The sequence below is a fragment of the Antrostomus carolinensis genome, unplaced genomic scaffold (genome assembly GCF_000700745.2).
Source record: "Antrostomus carolinensis isolate BGI_N321 unplaced genomic scaffold, ASM70074v2 scaffold11740, whole genome shotgun sequence".
Taxonomy (NCBI): Eukaryota; Metazoa; Chordata; class Aves; order Caprimulgiformes; family Caprimulgidae; genus Antrostomus; species Antrostomus carolinensis.
In genome coordinates, this window is record NW_010287805.1 from 12,682 (window position 1) to 31,349 (window position 18,668).

Genomic DNA, 18,668 nt, shown 5'->3' on the forward strand with positions numbered 1-18,668 from the left:
TGTTCAGCCATCTCCAGGGAAGCTGGGCTCCATCAAGTGTAATGGCTGCTTGGGAAGACAAACACCACCACTCCAAATGTCCTCCCCTTCCTTCTTATCCCTCCAGCTTTATACACTGAGCATGATATGATATGGTCTGGAATATCCCCTTGGTCAGTTGGGGTCAGCTGTCCCAGCTGTGTCCCCTCCCGGCTTCTTCTGCACCCCCAGCCTACTCGCTGGTGGGATGGGGTGAGAGGCAGAAGAGGCCTTGACACTGTGTAAGCGCTGCTCAGCAGCAACTGAAATATCCCTGTATTATCAACACTGTTTCCAGCACAAAGCAAAAACACAACTCCATACCAACTACTATGAAAAAAATTCCAACTGAAACCAGGACACTGGTTTTCTTTTGACATTACCATGAATGTAGGAGGGTTACATACGTACTTGAATAATAAATAAAAGAAAACGTATAAAAATACAAGCTGGTAAGCTCTTACTGGCATAATAATACCTCTGCACATGTCCAGACAAATACTAATGAAATGTCTAGCTTCAGTTTTTCTCCTCAATTTTTAAAAGAAATGTAAAGATTCTGTTTACTTGGTTTGGGGTAATTTTTGGTCAATGTAAAATATTTCAGAGGAAAATAATTAAATAATATCTTTTTCCTTTCTGATAGGAGAAGACTACAGGAGTCTTCTCTTATAGTCTTTGAACTTAGCTCTTGCTAGTTTTTATACTGGTGTAATGTCATTATTTTAAATTATGCTATTTCTGATTTATGCCAGAGAGATCAGCCAGCCCAAATTCTTTGTGCACTGTGAAACTGAGCACTCCTTTTTGTTGTGTACCTACATTTCTTTAATAAAAATAGTTCCCTGAAAATGTCAAAGCATTCCAAGATTTATTTCTTTAAATACCCTTTCATTTTTAATAGGAAAAATAGTATAATTTAAAGTTTGCTTATAATTTTATTTTCTCATTAAATATAAATTAAAATGATGCTGCTTACTGCCACTATGAAATGTTGGTGCTCAGCAAAAGGGATTTGTCCCACCACTTCAGCAGTATCTCACTTTAACCAGGCACAGGAAGGCCTGTTTTTTGATAGCAGAAGCGTGTAGGGCTTAAGAGGATGGGGTTTTTTTTTGTTTTGGGAGGTTTTTCGGGGTGGTGTGGAGGGTGGAGCCGGGGGACAACACCTTTCCTTTGCTATTTTGTTTCATTTAATTGCAGACCAGTTGGCACTGTGCTCAGAGTTGCTGTGCGAGCTGGAGGCCTTCTCTTTTGGTTGTAATTATTTTACCTCTTCCTTGACTAGTTTTGAGCGGGGAAAGGCTATGGGTGTCTCGTGGTCTGTTTTTCCCCTTACTGCCATCACAGTTACCTGCACTTTTCTGCCTCTCTGCCCGTGGGATCTGGAGCGAGCATGGTAGCCCTGTGCATCTTTTACAGGGCCATTGCTCTAGTTTTGTGCCAGTCGGAGATACTAGCACTTCTAACTTCTTTTTCAGAGTAAACAAAGTGGAGATGAGTATTGCGCCGTTGTGCACAGGTGAAGGAAAAAGCTTAAGCTAGCTACTACAATTTCTGACAGAGATGGGAGTGTGCCCTGATTTATTCTCCTCCTCAGTACACATTATTTCATCCCAACACAAGTAACTGCCTGCTGCTTTCCAAGCTCGGTAATCTTTCCTGGGCATCTAGTCTACTATCTCAGCAGTAGGAGATTTCATGGAAGGTTTCCTAATTTTTCTTTGCTTTTTACTCAGACAAAAACGACTTTGTCAAATACTACATAGCAAAGCAGAACCAATGAAAACAAAAACTTCACAAACAGGATTCTGGGAGTGCATGCCCCCGTCTCATAAGCAGCTTGTTTGTCACAGTGCTTTCAGACAAGGTATTACACCTGACACCTCATAACAAACTTCATTATTTGTGTCATACAGGTAGAGAGGAAAACATGCCACCATGGCATGGTGATCTCTGTGTAGTCACTGAGCAGAGACTTTGAATAAAATATGGATTTGTCTAAACTTCCAGATGAAAGCAAAGCCTTTAAAGAAATGTGTAATTATTCTTTAAAAAAATAATCAAATGAAAGTGGTTTAATTACAGGGGATTTTGGGGTTCTTAAAAATATTTGGGTTAATTGTAATTTGACATTATAAATTAGATTATTGAAAACTCTACTTTCATCAGACTTGTATATTTCAAAACTCAACAGCAGCATTTAAAAAAAACCTCGACAATTTGGTGTCTTGAGTAGCTGCTCTCTGTATGAAAATCATTAGTATAATATCTGCTTTCATGTTCTACTGAGCACTTCTATACATTTTTTAAATCTATTATGCACTGATAAAAATTGTAGTTTGCCTTCCAAACAAATCTGATGTTGTATTTTTGATGCCAATGTTCTTCAGCTTCAGTATTAATTTGTTCTTTGGTCTCGTGTGGAAACAAAAGAGCACTATCAGCAAGAATATCTTGTTAAGGAAAGCTTTTTAAACAACAGAAAGTAAATGCAAATAATTTTTGATGTATACCAAGTAAGCTAGTGCTCTTTTTTTCACAAGAAGCTAAATTAAATATTTCAGAGACCTGTAGGGACTAAAGATTGAAATTAGCATGTAAGTATCTCAGTTCAAGCAACCTTGTAAAGCATAAGGAATGTGGGACTGAATGTCTGTCCTTAAATCCAGTTCCAGTTCTACCACTGACTTTCTGCAAGCCTTGGCTTATTGATTGTAGCTCATATTCTCCAACTGCACATTCACACCCGCAGCAAGACGCCTACCATGCAGGAATGTTAGAAGGTTTAGGCTAATGTTTATACCCTATGTTCAAACAGTACTATGTATTTTTGTTGTGGTTTAATTCCTCAAACTTGAGGTCATTTTTTCCCATTTCTGCTTGTAAATGGTATCACTATTGCTTCTCCCCTAGGATGTAGAGTTAAAAGCACTTCATTATCTAGCACAGTGGTTTCCAAAAAAACTATATGGCTCATTAATCATTATCATTAGTGGTCATTGCAACACTGAGTGCTCACCTTCCTCTCAAGAAAAAAACCTGTAACTGAAAATACAAAAGACATAAGTAGTGTGAGTGGCCTACTTTTCCAGAGGGTTTTGAATGAAAGTGTCTTCTTTCTTCACTGATTTGGTTTTGCTGCAGCTCCACTTCAGCAGGCATCAGTTTATGCTTTGGTGTTGCGTGAATGTCTTAAGAAAAATGAAGCTACTCTGATCACTGCTACTGCTTCTGGTTGGGTAGTAGCATGGTGAATATAATCATTTTGTAAAGAGCTTCCAGCCAGGATTCTTAGAACCAAAACCTTAATTTCCAAGCCTGCAGATCTTTTTGCTAACCTCAGGACACTCTTCTGTCTGCTTCGAACCATATGACTGCTTCTCACTGGGATGGAAATACTCCAGTAACTTCATCTAAGAATTGTTAATAGTGCTGGATTACTGGTAGTAGTAGGTGGCTTTCCTTTTGGTAAGAACAGGTGACTTCTTTAGTTTAGGTCTGCAGGGCACGTAGAGAGGGGGGACATCAGTTTTCTCACTGGACTTTTTTTCCCTCTTGCTTGATAAATGGATACTTCAAGGTGTATAGATTAGAGAAAAGGCATCACCCAAGAGCAGTGCAGTTTGTCAGTACAGCTGCCAGCCCCCCAGGTCAGGATGGGGGTGTGTGTAACTGCATTAGTGAGACAATTAAAACAAACCCAAGGTCCACCTCTTGACTTCTAGCTGCATAGATCTTACATACCGATGGATTGTATGTCATTCATTAAAGTTTTTAAGCATTACAGCTGAAATTTTAGAAGTGCATAGTGATTAAATGATAAATCATCAAATATTGCCTCACATTATGTAACATATGTAACTTCGGGGGGGGCATGTTACCAGTATTTTGGGAATACATGGTATGCTATTGTATTTACTAGCGCTCCTTCACTGTGTCATTTGTTAATTAATATATCAGGACAAAATTATCTCATCACAATTCTCAGATATATTGACATATTTAAAATAGGTCCACTATTATGTGTAAAATTCTGGTATGTCAGAAATTTCACTCTTTGATTATTTGGGATCAATGAGAATTGTGGGATAGAACTTTACCTCTATTTACGCAGCTGGAGTAATCACAGGGCCTAGCATGGCAAATGGATGTATAATAGAGCTCTGTGGTATAGTTACTATCTTCCTTTTTTCAGTTTTTCATGCTTCATTCAGGCAGCTGGGCAATGCCTTGCGTGTGACCTACCATCTTGTTATTACAGTGTCTTGACATTGCAATAGTTGACACCTGGTGGATATCCACTCATTTTATATACCTCAATAACACTGCCACTCATGATTTAATAATACTTGAACCAGTAGAGGAAGTGAGGGTTTTATGAATGGAACAGTGGGTTTAATTTGGTAGAGGACTGCAAAGCATGGAAGACAGAGACCTCAGAAGGTGGTATATTCCCTTTGATTTTCATGTTTGAAAAGTTTAAAACTGTTTTAAGAGTAACTTCTGAAAAAGGTGATTTAAATCAGGCAATCATGGCTCAAAAAGTTCCCTACATTTGCACACCAGAAAAATCAATATGATAGGTAAGAAATTATTTTGTTAGTGATTTTTATGATTCTCAAAATCTGTTATTTGCCTTTGGTCTTGGTTTTCATACACATTATGTCACTGATTACTTGTTTGCAATATTTTATATTTGAAATAATGGGAGGTCAGTTAAATGATGTATAATGAATAACTGATTCCTGGAAAGAAGTCTATTAAAATTTCAATCCGACTTGACTCTGAGCTCTAGGTCACATTTAAATTTAGAAATACCTATTTTCTTGTCATAATTTTGTGATTTGAGTCTGCAGAAATCTGATGTTTTGAGTCAGCCTTCCACTTAGTTCCTCTGGCAACATTTTTTTTGTGTGTTGACCAAAACTTTAATACAAAACTTACTAAGGTTTTCACACCAATTCTAATGGACAGCATAAAGTTACAATCACTCTTAGCCTAAATTTAATGAGGATCTAACCACTGACTCTTTAGATTATTCCTAATTTTAGCAACATGAGCAGAATCATTCAAACTATTATCCAAATTATCCGTACTAAGATACAGAATGTATAACACATCCACATCCTCTTGAATGTGACATGTTGACGCTCTGTCATTGTGCCATTTATTCTAGTCAGCCACTGACTAGAACAGGTTTCCATATTCAGTGAAATGTTTGTGATTTGCATTATGATTTTCAACCATTTTTTCTGAACATTCCCTGCCCACCCCAACAAAAGTGTAAAGGAGTCAACAAAGATTGAAAATTATAACTAATGGCTGTATCAGTTTTTGTTTCCAGTACCATAAGTCTTAAATGGCAATGTTAACCCATCCGTCGCTATTCACGTATAGAGCATTTGTGGTTTGTATCAGTAGTAACTGTTTGCACATATATTGGCTTTTGGTATTTGTAGCGCTCTTGTCACAGTCGTTAATGAACATGCCTAATATTCATTAGAAGTTTGAGATGCACTTGTAGACACCTCACAGTGTGTAATTTAGCAAGGAGAAGGATTTTATTGTGTCACACATATGCACAACCAATAATTTCAAACAGGAATATTCAATGAGAAGTGTCACAGACTTGAAATTCTGCATAGATTTTATTTTGGTAGATAGGTCTGCATTGCTTTGGACTTGAGAAGTGATCAGATCACCACTGCTAAGTCCCATGAGGGAGTAGGAAGGTCAGCAAATTCAAATGAGAATTGCTGCATAGTGGCCTGTGTCAGGCTAGGTGGACCCTTAGTTATCCCAGCATGTAACTGATTCAGAAATAGCCTCTTATCTTACTGTCCCTCTGCTGAGTCAGTCTCCAACCCAGAGAAGCTGTCTGGATCCGTGCCTCACCCAGGACTCTGCTGTCCTGTGGGACCCTGGTCTTTGTGAAGCTGTGTGCTCTGCCATGGCTTTGGTAGACCCATACTGACTCCTGAATAGCTGTTTTGCTTCTTGTAAGCACATCTGACTGTGTCTGGAGGTAGAGCCCTGCGCTTTCAGTAGGGAGATTGGGTGGAGAAGTTTAATCACATTGACCAAAAGTAATTGCTGTGACATACTGTTTAAATACTTCTGCTCAGCACAGAACCTCAGGGGAGGCACAATGCCTCCTGGAGCTCACCACATCCTTGCAGGCATGCTAGCTGTCCTGTTATATAAAAGACAGCAGAACGTGCTGCCCTGACACCCCTGCTAATTGTCATGTGGAAATGCTCCTTATCGTTGCTTTCTTTCAGCCTTTTGGAGGGTACGGATGCTCGCGGGCAGTAGCGCTTACACAGTGGTCAGCAGTAGGTCTACGATTCATGCTTGTGTGAAAGAACCTCTTTTGATCATCTCCCCACCTTCCTGCTTTTAAAAAAAATCAGTCAACACTTTCATCTTTGTAGGATATCCAGAGTCAGCATTTGCCTCTGTTCTTCCTCAGTGCTGATGGGTTTAATACACATGTAAGCAAGATCCCTAAAACTGCTTGAGCATAAATGGCACAAGCTTTAGCTCTTCAGTACAGTACTTGCTGGAATAATGCTTCCTTGGTTGTGTAGTCAGCAGAGAGCTCTCTGTTTGTGATTTTACATGTCTTTCATCTCAAGTCACATTTAAATGTAAAATCCAGTGCTCAGGACATTATATGGATTTGTGACATCTGCTGGGCTGCAGATTAATGAAGCAATGACTGGATATATGCAGCCTCCCCTTCTTGTATTTCTTCATCTCTGGCAGATGTAATATGGATAATATCCTTCATTTAATATGTTATTCCCCCAAGCATAATTCAAGGGAGGTTACCAATATATTTCTCTCTTTCACTTAGCTTTTCCTAATATCATGTTGGAGAGAATTTGGCAGAGCAGAAATTGCATTTAAGAAGGTAAGGAAGAAAGTGCATTAGTGTGTCAGGCAGGAGTACTGTTCTAAACAAAGGGAAAGGCAAGTTGCATGCTAGTTTGTTTTCTGAGGTATGTCATGGCCCATGTAGTGCGTGTTGGTTAGCAACGTAGCTCAGACTGTGTAGTTGAAGAGTATTGTCACATTGTGACACATGGCAATAAGGAGAATCAACCGTGGTTTTCCAGGTCTTGGAATACAACAAATGGAAGATGAACTGTCTGATTTAATGACAAAATTCTCCGAAGCTGCTCTACATTTGCTGCTGACAATGGGCTGAGGAGATATCTGTGACAAGGATAGGGTGACTTTTTATGTAGTTTCTGACTGTCACAAACAACAAAAAAGCATGAAAGCCCATGTGTAGTTCTCATCATTTCTGATGAAAGCAACATGCTTCCACTGACACTAGTCTTATTCCTTACACTCAGAGGACAAACAGTGAGAAACCTATACCAGACTGGGAAAATGAGAAATTAAATAAACATAATTGTGATGCCAGAATGTGTGCAATCCAGGTCTAGCTGAAATCTCAGACTTGCCATAGATTTCATTGGAGAAAAAGCTTTGTATTAGCATTTTGACTCTTCTACCAGAATTGTTGGGATTTCAGCTTGGAAGACCATCTATGCTGCCAAATTTCACACAGAAATTAAAGCTGCTTTTTAAGTTTAGTGATCTGCCCATATACAGAACCTAGTGAACAGCAAAGTATCCTGTATTTTAAAGCATTTTCATATTAATTATTAAAAATGTCCATTTCTAGAATTACAGTTTGAAATTTCTTGTTTGTATTACTCAGGTTCATTGATACTGCTTTTTGATTTGCATAATCTAGAAATATATGACAGTTTGTTGCTATAAGCTAGAAATATATGAACTTCAATTGTTGTTTTTGTTTGCTGGTGTACTTGTTTTTATCACCTCTGAATGATTCCTTACCCTTCCCAAAATCTGATTCTTCACAGCTGAGAAGGGAGCTGCTCTCTTGAGAGCTTCCTGCTTTTCATTACATCAAGCAAAGATGTAACTGGGAATTACATATTTCCAAAAGAAAGGAGAGATAGGAAGACTGCTTTCACAAAGACATAGCTTAATATATAAGCAGTCTTTAACACAGGATGTTCTGTGCGTCACAGCAACTTACTTTTTCCTTGTGAACTTTTGAAATGGAGTTCTGGCAAAGCTGGAATTGAAGGACAGGGAGAGGAGTCAGAAAAATGCTGGTTTGTGCACTTCATTTTGAAACACAAACGCTTGCCATTTACCCATTTTATTCTTCCTTTTCTGTCTTCCAGAAATCTCCTCTATGTTTACCCTCAGAGGCTGAATTTTGCTAACCGACTGGCTTCTGCAAGAAACATTACCATCAAAATCCAGTTTATGTGTGGCGAAGACCCATCCTGTGCAATGCCGGTAATGAATGCTGAAATTTCTTATCAGACTTTTGGTTACATGCATTCCTGAGGAACCTCTGAAGAGATCATTCGTCGTTTGCTCCCCATGGCCACACTTTCTAGTGAGGCCTTAGGAAGGCTAACATCAGAGAGCTTGTGAAGCTTGTCATTCTCATCAGAAAGCAGGGCTGTAGTCCTTACTCACAACAGGAAAGACTTGGCACTCAAGTGGAACGGAAGCACATTACTCCCTCCTATCTAAGTCTTCCTACCTTATTTTCAGAGAGTGACATCATATTAAATCAATGCTATGTTAGAAACTCTTCTGGCAAAATTCACAGAGCTTCAGAGACCTTTTAAGAATGATGTAGTCTGTCTTTCAGAGTAAGTAAGTCCCCTGTACGCAGTATGTGTAAACAAATACTCAGGTGTAACACTGGAAGGTAGAAGTTGGGATATTCATTGCCTGAATCTGAATGGGTGCATAATCATGCAGTGTAGGTACTTGTTCGTGTTTGAAACACACTGTGTATTGGGACGTACATGTGCACTACTAGCAGAGCAGTTCAGGTTATCCAACATTTCTCATCATAAGATCCTCTCTTCAGCTTTGCCAAGCTTCAGATATTCAGTTTGAAGTGTTTCTAATGCAGACATCTACTTCAGCCTGAATTTTTTGGGAAGTTTTTAGACAGTGTAATTGGCTATTTAAGAAACATATTGGGATAAAATCTTTTGTGATTTTATGCATTGGGGGAGGGGGTGGGAATGAGTGGAAATACTACTTTAAGGAACTGAAATATGACAATATGGAATAAAACAAGTACTGACACCTGACTAGCCTTTATCAGTGTGCTCATACTGCACAGGGTGTACTTCACAGCCTTACTCCACTTGAGCTCTGGAACTGAAATCACAGCATTAGCACAGTATTTCCCCAAGCCACATTTCTTCCAGAGCTGAAGGTGTGCCATGTGAATGTAACACCATCTTTTACACAATACTGCGTTGTTGGTTTCCTTAAACTCTGACCATATTACAATTAGGTTTTGACAAATGCTTAGGCAGAGACAGTTCATCTGAAGTCCCTCTCCACTGTAAGAGTGCTTTATCTCAATACATATGGGCTTGTGCTGTACAGATATCCTTGCCTAAGCTCATCTCCCAGGGCTCCCTTTGAAGTTACTGGATTCCAAGACCTCACCATGAGGCTGTGTCTGAAATGAGGGAAGCAAATCAAGCACAAAAAATGCCTATTTCTCCTCATTGATTGTAAAGGAACTTTGGACCTCTAAGGTAAGGTGAGGTGGATCTCACCCTAAATAAGCAGACTACAACTGAAAAACAAACTTCTAAAAATAATTTTAATTTAACTTTTCAGCATTTAGTTAAAGGCAATGTGACAATGTGTAAGAGGCTTACCATAACTTTGTTCCTGCAATTCCTAACTTTTTAGTGCATGACTGGAGAATGTGATGTGAGGTAGGCAGTATCTCCAGAAATTAGCTCTGCTCCATTTTCCTGGTGTTTTACCCTGAGTGGTGTGTGGGTAAGATGCTTGGTAATAAGACATTTGTGTCAATGTGCTAAGACAAAATCAGAGTCATTTTCAGCCGTTAGATGCTATCTTAGACTTTAAACAAGATGATGACAGCTAAATGCTTTAGACCTGACTACTGTTAGTTTCTTTTCTTCTTAATGTAGGTAATTTTTGGGAAATCTTCAGGTGCAGAATTTGTGCAAGAAATATACACAGCTGTCACATATCATAATAAGTAAGTATTATTACTATTTGTGTGACTTGAAAAGTATTAGTCATGACCTCTTTACATAATTCTTAGCCCACACAGTTAATCAAGGAATGCTAGTACAAATCCATTTTAAACATTGACATTTTGTGCAGATTTGTCATATCTGATTTGGATTGCTACATGCATGTCCATAAGTAACCACTGCATAAGCAAACATTGCTTTTCTTGTTTGGAGCTTTTCAGAGGTTAGTTAAGAATGTTCCTAATCCAAAGATTAAGGAGCAGGAGCAGGAAGCAGCAGCACAACTTTGTAACAACTTTTACTTTGATGAATTCACGGATCCAAAAGAGCTGAAGGGACGTTCTCATTCTCATTAATGTGGTTTTGGGATTTAGGATTTACACAATAAATATACTGGAACCCAAAATTAAAATTGAATATTTTTGAAAGTATAGAGGTGGGTGAAAACTGAAATATTGCAGCTGATGCCATCTATGCTCTTCCTGATTCAAAGCTGTAGATAGTTCATAAATATAGCTGCATATATATGTACTTTGTTTAACCAGGCTCTGAAGCTGTTTTCAGGATTTATACAGTTTTTAGAACCACAGCATCTAAAAGCCTACTGTCAAATTTGCCTACCGCTCAGTCTCATATTTACATTTGAAATGTACTTGTCATTTTTTTTAAACAGGTCCCCTGACTTTTATGAAGAAGTGAAAATTAAGCTGCCAGCAAAACTCACAGAGAAACATCATCTATTGTTCACATTCTATCATATCAGCTGCCAGCCAAAGCAAGGAGCATCTGTGGAAACCCTCCTCGGGTATTCAGTAAGTTCTATGTGATATGTAAGTGTGCGTGTGTGTATATGTATATATATATATATACACACATATATGTTTTTACCTTATATGCAAACAGACTCTTTGCTTGGCAAGCGTTTTGTCATATATTCCCTTTCTGGTTGTAGTAATACATCAAAACCAGTAGAAGGTCTTAATGTCAATTCACAGAAACCAGATGCAGCTGTGCTGTTACATGATTGTCCTATAATTTTACGTTTTTAAGTGTCTTTGAAGTTGATGAATTCACATGATACAACTGAGGTTAAGTATGCGCCTAAGTATTTGCAACAGTACTGCTTTATAGCATATTACCTAATTCTGTTAGATTCTATATATTGCAAAAAAACCCTAAAACACATGGAATTACAATTATTTACTGTTATCTAACATGTTCATACATGAGGTAGAATTAATATAGTATTTCCAATTAGGTTCTATCTAGCATATAAGTTATGTTCTAAAGTGTCTTTTACCCACATCAAAATTAAAAAACAGAAAGAATTTAGAAGATAAAACTTAATTCTCTTGCATTCATTATCTTCTTGTTGAGACTAGCATGTTTTAGCTTAAGAAAGACATACTGTAGCAAAGTCTCTTTGACCTTTTTCTTTATCAATCAATATTTTTAACTGGAGAGATTTTAAAATAACAGGAAAGCATAGATGATGATAATACTTAAGATTTGAAACCTTCCTAGCACTATGGTCAGCAATGGAGCTTTAGGGCCAGGCAAGTGCTTTCCATGTGTTCCTGCTGTGAAGTTCATATTTGGTTTTGATCCCAGTACTGAAAACTCTTTCAAATGGACTTTCTTTTATGGACAGATGCAGGTCCCACCATGTCAGTAGGATTGGTAAAAAGTAAATTAGTTTGTAGTTCAGGAGCAAGAGGTGAGGACCTAATTTTCAAGCTTCTGTTGACATGAATCCAAAACATTTCTACCCTGTGATACTCAAATGCACATTCTCTTTCAGACTTGAATAGGAGAAAAATTAAATGTGTCCAGATATTAGTACAGAGTTATGGTGAGTCTCTCTGGCCTTAATCCTCATGGTGACCACTACCAAGATGTGCAATTTATCCTTAGCAAAACTCTGACTCTGTTGATTTGCATCAAAGCTAAGGATCAATCTGTAGAAGATATGTAATTTTTTAACTAAAAACATGGACTCTACTAGATCCTTATGATAGGAAGAAGTATATCAGAAAAGTATATGTCACACATTAAAAGCTTTCTGTTTCCTTCAAAGGGGATGGTTTGTAAAAGTCTTGTACATTTTCCTACAGTAGCTATCAGTGAGTTTAAAATGTAGAGAAATTACTGTTGAATCGGTAAAAGCAGAGAAGCTTGGGTCAATATCTCATTTGTTGTTTTGTTGACTTTACATGACAAATTAGATAAATAGCCCTGATCATATAGAGTCATGAATATTGCTGTGTTTTCTCTTCATTTGTTTCAGTGGCTGCCGATTCTATTAAATGATCGTCTTCAGACTGGACATTATTGTCTTCCTGTTGCATTGGATAAGCTGCCATTACACTATTCAATTCACTCTCCTGAGGTAACAAAGATAACTATGAAGAGATAATATTTTCCTAATCTAGAAGAACAGCACAAGTGTTTTACCAACTAATATTGCTGTCTTCTTGTAGACAATGCCTTCTTTTTCATACTTTAAAAAGGGAAAGCTCTGGAGAAAAATGTTGTTATTATTGCCACTGGTGTTATTATTTTGTGTTGTTATATTGTGTTTTTTAAAGTTAATTATCCAAGCAAATCCTTGTAAATTGTCTAATCAAGGATATGTTTATTTAGAGGGTATCAAGTCAATAATTTGCTACCACAGGATGATTTGTTCATCTGTTTGTGGCTGTGTGGGAAAGGGAGGAGAAATGGAATCAGATGCTGTTACTGGAGCAGAAAACTGTGCCCTCTGAGTAAATATGGCAAGTAGAAAACTGTCCAGAGGGTGAAAACTGCACTGCATCACCATGGAGTGCCTTTGGCAGTGCTTTAGCTGGGAATGTCTAACCTTAAAAATCTCCATCAGAAGATGTATATTCACACTGTCTGTGCTAGGCATCCAGCTGAAGTGCTCCAGACATCGCTGTTCAATGCATCAACTTCTCTCCATCTCATCTATGAGAGTAAGAAGATGTCTAGCTGTGGTCCTCTATATGGCACTGAATTCAGATATCTAAAATGAAGTGAATAGCACGAATACCCTATAGACTCCCATGTAAACAGACTTTCTGCTCGATCGTTAGAAGGAAGATGATGATTCCAATATTTTTTTCCCACCACAGAAAGTTCCATCTCAGACACCACCTATTAAATGGGTTGAAGGACACAAGGGTGTTTTCAATGTTGAAGTGCAAGCTGTTTCATCTGTTCACACTCAGGTAATGCATCAGAAGCAACACACAGCTGTACTTCCATTTCAAAGAGCGTTCAAATATCCAGACTGACTTAGGAGGTTTATGAAATGGAGATGTTTAAGCCCGTGCAGATTTAAAAACAACTAAGAGCTATGGAAATAACGTGATATCCTCAGTGAATGAAATCCTTTGATGAAATGAAATCTATTGGGAAAAGTGAACAAAAGAGTATTCTGAGCAGCTAGTCACATCGAGCAATACGGAGCCTGATGTCCTCTCAGCTCAGCAGGGGTCTGCTTAGGCTGTATTTGAAAGACACTAGCAGGGCACAGTGCCAGTTTCTGCAGACTGCACCTTCTATTCTGCAAGGCCATTTCAGACGTGTCCACATCTGCAGAGACATAGTACCTCCCCACCAGTAGGGACAGTTATACTGCCAGAATGCTTTAGGCAGCTCACTGTCAATGCCATGTGGTGAGGGGACACAAGCTTAGCGCTGAATGAGAACTTTACAATTATGGTTATTTAAATGTGATAGGAAATTGGAAATTTGTCCATCTTATTGGGATACTGGTCTGAGGCAGAGCAGCTTTATTTTGTTTCCACGGCTTTACAGTGTCTCCTACCCATCATCCTGTTCTAGCTATGTCCCAACAACTGGAAGCCCTGTGTCTGAAGCAGCTCCATCACCTTGTTGCAGTATGCTTTTTAAATACAAGTAGGGCATGCTTACAAGGCACATAACTTGTATGTAGCTGGAACTTACGTGTGGGTGGCAGAGGGACTATATACCTATGATGTGATGGAGTATTATCAGAGAGAGGGATCAGTATTTTTGTGAAATGAAGCAGTCACTTCAGTGAGGGCTTTAACTATCCTGCTTTTAATTGGATCTAACCAGAGCCTGAATCTGAACCAGATAAAAAGGAACAAACAAAATGCTGTGACAGCTGCTTTAAAAATTGATTTCTAGGACTAGCCATCACTACAACCCAGAAGGGTGAACGTATTTTCTCTCATCCCATCAGGTGGTACAATCAGGCTTTGCTTAGCTAGCAGCAGCCTGAACTGTATCAACTTTGTTAACTGTGACTACACTGTATTTGCAGGACAATCACCTGGAGAAGTTCTTTACTCTGTGCCATTCTCTAGAAAGTCAAGTGACGTTCCCCATTAGACTGATGGACCAGAAGATTACAGAGGCTACACTGGAACATGAATTGAAACTCAGCATTATCTGTTTGAATTCTTCACGCCTTGAACCTCTTGTCTTGTTTTTACATTTGGTACTAGATAAACTTTTCCAGCTGGCTGTACAGCCCATGGTCATAGCTGGCCAAACAGGTATTTACTGGTGCATGGCCTTGGAGTGTTTGTTAGTGCAAACAACCTAGAAATGTGAGGGAAATGGTTGCTAAATATCCAGACTCCAATTTAGTGTTTGGGGCAGTCCACTTCAGAAAGAGTTATGCATTTCAAAACACAATTTCACTGAACAATTTAATCAGATTTAACTGAGTTCCTTCCTTCTTTCCCCCCTACATATAAGACTCATGTTAAATCATAGTAGTTTACTTATCTGGAAATAAAGGTCAGAAAGTGAGTTGTGGTTTAACTTTTTCTGGAATTCAGTTGTTTTGCAAGGAAAACACCGGCAGAACCACTTATCCTACAGCTGACATTGCTGACATTGCTGACATCATTGCTGACATTGCTGACTGCATCATCTTCTCTGGCCGAATATCTTTACACAGAATTGAGCGAATACAAAACCAGAGAGGTTATAGTAATGCACACATATTTTTCTGTTACTGAGGCTGCCAGTTGCCTATCGTGTATGTTAACTCTGGAGGGAAGGCATACTTGGAGACAGTGGCATAGTTTATTTCCTATCTCATTTTCATAATCAACACTTGTCATCCACTATATCTGTGGAAAAGCCTGCCAGCTTGTATTTCTCTGTCAGTTGAAGAAAAAAGAGTCTTAGAATTCTTCAAGTAGGTATTTATAGGAAATGGACAAAGGCTGCTAGAAATGGTAATTAACACATATGGTCTGCTTTTTTGTAGCACCAAGTGATGCAGTAGCAGTGATTGGGTTGAAAGTTAATGGGTCTACTGAAGCAGTAGTTATTGGCCTATGTAGACTTTGGGTCTGGTCACATATAGCAATTGCTGTTGAGAGCTCTGAATTTGTTAAGGACTGAATTAAAGCATGTAGGATTTGTTTTTTGTTGGTATAACAAATGCCCTCAACTGTATTATATTATACTCCTCAGCGCTGAGGCTAATTCTTGTCTTTGTTTCACAGCCAATTTCTCACAGTTTGCCTTTGAATCTGTGGTTGCAATAGTGAATAGTCTCCACAACAGCAAAGACCTGAGCAAAGACCAACATGGGAGGAACTGCCTCTTGGCATCTTATGTCTACTATGTATTTCGTCTGCCAGACCCTCAAAGGGAAGTAGTCAAACCAGGTAATATTGGTGTAAGGGTTGCAAAAGTATTCTTTTTACTTGATACATGCTATTCAGCATGGTGCTTCTGAGAGGAGGATTTAGGGAACAGGCCTATAAAATAGCAAACACAACTTCTCAGACTCAGACTGCAAACCATTTAAGCAAAGCACTGTTCAGATAGATAGATCATTATTCTTGGAGGAAGGTCAGGGATCTCACGACTGCAAAGAACAGCATGGACTTGCCGCCCATAATCTCTATCTCTCAGTCATTTGAGATGCAGGGTTAAGGTGTGAGGACTCCACAGCTATATGCAACACTGTAGCTTCATGAAGATGAAAGTGAGAGACATCTCCTAAACTGAGGCTTTTTCCATAGGAATCTCCTCCAGAAATTAAAATGGCCTTTAAGATGCCAGTTCCTTACTGGCCTTTACATCAGTAAACTGCTTTCCATGCAAACTAACTTACTGACAAGTGGCATAGTGCCAAGCTCTGCCAATTTCTTCATCACATTAGGGATGTCATCAAAGGATGAAATCCTGTGTGTTGGCCAGCAAATAAAGGGAGGTGATCCTTCTCCTTTGCTCGGCACTGGTGAGGCCGTGTCTGCAGTACTATGTCCAGTTCTGGGCTCCTAAGTACAAAAGAGACATGGACATGCTGGAGAGACATCAGCAAAGGGCAAGGAAGGGAATGAAGGGGCTGGAGCATCTCTCCAAAGAAGAAAGGCTGAGAGAGCTGGAACTGTTCAACCTGGAGAAGAGAAGGCTCAGGAAGGATCTTCAACGTATACAGAGACCTGAAGGCAGAGAAGACAGAGCCAAGCTGTCTCCAGTGATGCCCAATGATAGGACTAGAGGCAATGGGCACAAACTGAAACACGGGAGTTTGCCTCTGAACATCAGAAAACATTTTTTTCCTGTGAGGGTGACTGAGCACTGGCACAGATTGCCCAAAGAGATAGTGGAGTGTCTCAACTTGGAGATGTTAGAATGCCATCTGGATATGGTCCTGGGCAACAGACTCTAGGTGGCCCTGCTTGAGCAGGAGGGTTGGACCAGGTAAGCTCCACAGGTCCCTTCCAACCTCAACCATTCTGTTATTCTGCTGCAGTCCATAGTCCTAAAGCCTATAGGATTCATTTGATTAATTGACATGTATTAAATGACTTACCACTAAGCAGCTGTGCTGTGGGAGCTAAAGAAATATAGGCCCTTTTCTCTTTCAAATATTCATTTAAATTCCCTTTGAGGGACTTTTAGACTGATGTTAGGATGTGCTAAGATCTCTGAGCTTGCCTGCACTTAGAGATTCTTTATCCTCCAAAAATAAGGTCCATGAGGAAGCTGAAAACCAGGTAATTATGTAGTGAAATTCTGCTGGCAGTGCTTCCTGCTTTCTTGGATACCTTGAACATGGTGTTAAATGTTATGTGTTGAAGGTGGTATTTTGTGTTTAGGCCTGTGAATCTTAATCTACAGCAAATTGAAAAGAGCTGATGGGAAGAAGAAGAAAAGCTGTTGTAATAGTGTTGCTGCTCAGGGAGCCCTGTTAATCTTTTGTTACTGCTTGTGCAATCGCCCTGAGAGCTGTTGACTCAGAAAACATCTGCACCTTGTCATTCCATGCCTATGTAATTTGTTAACAAAGCAGTTGGTGGTGAGATGTTCAGGAGGTTTATGTGTCCAAAATGCTGATGCCATAACAGCACTGAGCACAGCTGGCTTGAATCTCATGTTTGTCTCGTATATATGTCCTTTAGTCTTAGTTCAAACATCTCCCTATGGGCAGGTGCAGGCAGCAGTGCCATTTCAACAGAGTCTCGTTATTACACCTTTGGACGCACTTCCGCAGTGTCTGTTGGCAGTAAACTCCTGCAGAGCCGAGTGATAAGCTGCAGCAATCCTGACATCGCTGTTACACAAACTGCTACTGATGAGGAGGTCAAAAACATAATGTCATCCAAGGTAAGAGAACAAAGTCACATATCTGGAGAATTGCATGGGCCAAAGCCTAATAATCTAGATTTGTTCCTTGAGGGTTTGCTTCTTGTAAATGCAATGTATGTAGCATCAGAAGCATTTGCTGTTTATCTGATTTGGCATAGGCACACATTAAATCCCGTTGCTAAATTCTGGTGTCTCTTATCAGTGAAGAGAGCAAGAGGTAAGAATTCTGTCTCTTGTTTGAGGCTTAGACACGTCACAGGAAGATTTGCTTTTTTGATGTGCCTCACTCTCCTGTTCTTCCTGATGTTTAGGTTCTGTTCACACCTGGTGATGTAGATTGCCCAGGTTGCACAGAGCTAGTGTGAGAAAAGACTACTATTGAATACACTGGGATCAGGTTCACTTTGTGAAAGGGCTGAAAGAGTCCTTGGAAGGGAAATAGGTTTCCTAAAATGCACTGATAATTTATTCTTTCTCCTTTAAATATTTTTCTTCTTCTGTTTGTTTGTTTCTTTGGGTTTTTTTGTTTGTTTGTTATTTTGTGGGGTTTTTTTTAAATCACAGAGCCTGTTTGGTGCTAAGTAGTTTCCTGTTAGAATGAAAAAAAAAGGAGGCAATTATATGACAGCAGCCCCATGATTTTATATTGGCTATAGCAGAGATGCCATGTGCATATTTTGTAACTGGGTCTTTCCAAATACTTAATTCAACCACGGGGTGACACACAAACTTTCTCTGTCTTTCTCATCCACAACTACGTGTGCCACCAGCAACCTGCAGGATAGAAAGGATGATGACAGCCAAGAAGCAGGATTTTTCTTCCTTGATGGCAGTTGGTATTTGCGGGTCTTCAGCATTCCAGGCTCATCTCAGAGCTTTATGAGGATGGCTGTGCTCCGCTCTCTGGGGAAACCAAAATCTGGAGTTCTC

General features: G+C 39.2%; 1 protein-coding gene across 1 annotated transcript in view; it reads left to right on the forward strand.

The window, feature by feature from the left end:
* Positions 1–18,668, forward strand: part of DOCK8 (dedicator of cytokinesis 8) — a gene marked incomplete at both ends in the record, with an annotated part of 42,079 nt that overhangs the window by 9,607 nt on the left and 13,804 nt on the right. Inside the window, 8 exons of the mRNA XM_010164307.1 lie at positions 8,253–8,370; positions 10,056–10,126; positions 10,798–10,936; positions 12,412–12,513; positions 13,259–13,354; positions 14,440–14,674; positions 15,641–15,805; positions 17,581–17,756. Coding sequence (XP_010162609.1) covers positions 8,253–8,370; positions 10,056–10,126; positions 10,798–10,936; positions 12,412–12,513; positions 13,259–13,354; positions 14,440–14,674; positions 15,641–15,805; positions 17,581–17,756 — 1,102 coding nt within the window. The remainder of the gene's footprint in view (positions 1–8,252; positions 8,371–10,055; positions 10,127–10,797; positions 10,937–12,411; positions 12,514–13,258; positions 13,355–14,439; positions 14,675–15,640; positions 15,806–17,580; positions 17,757–18,668) is intronic.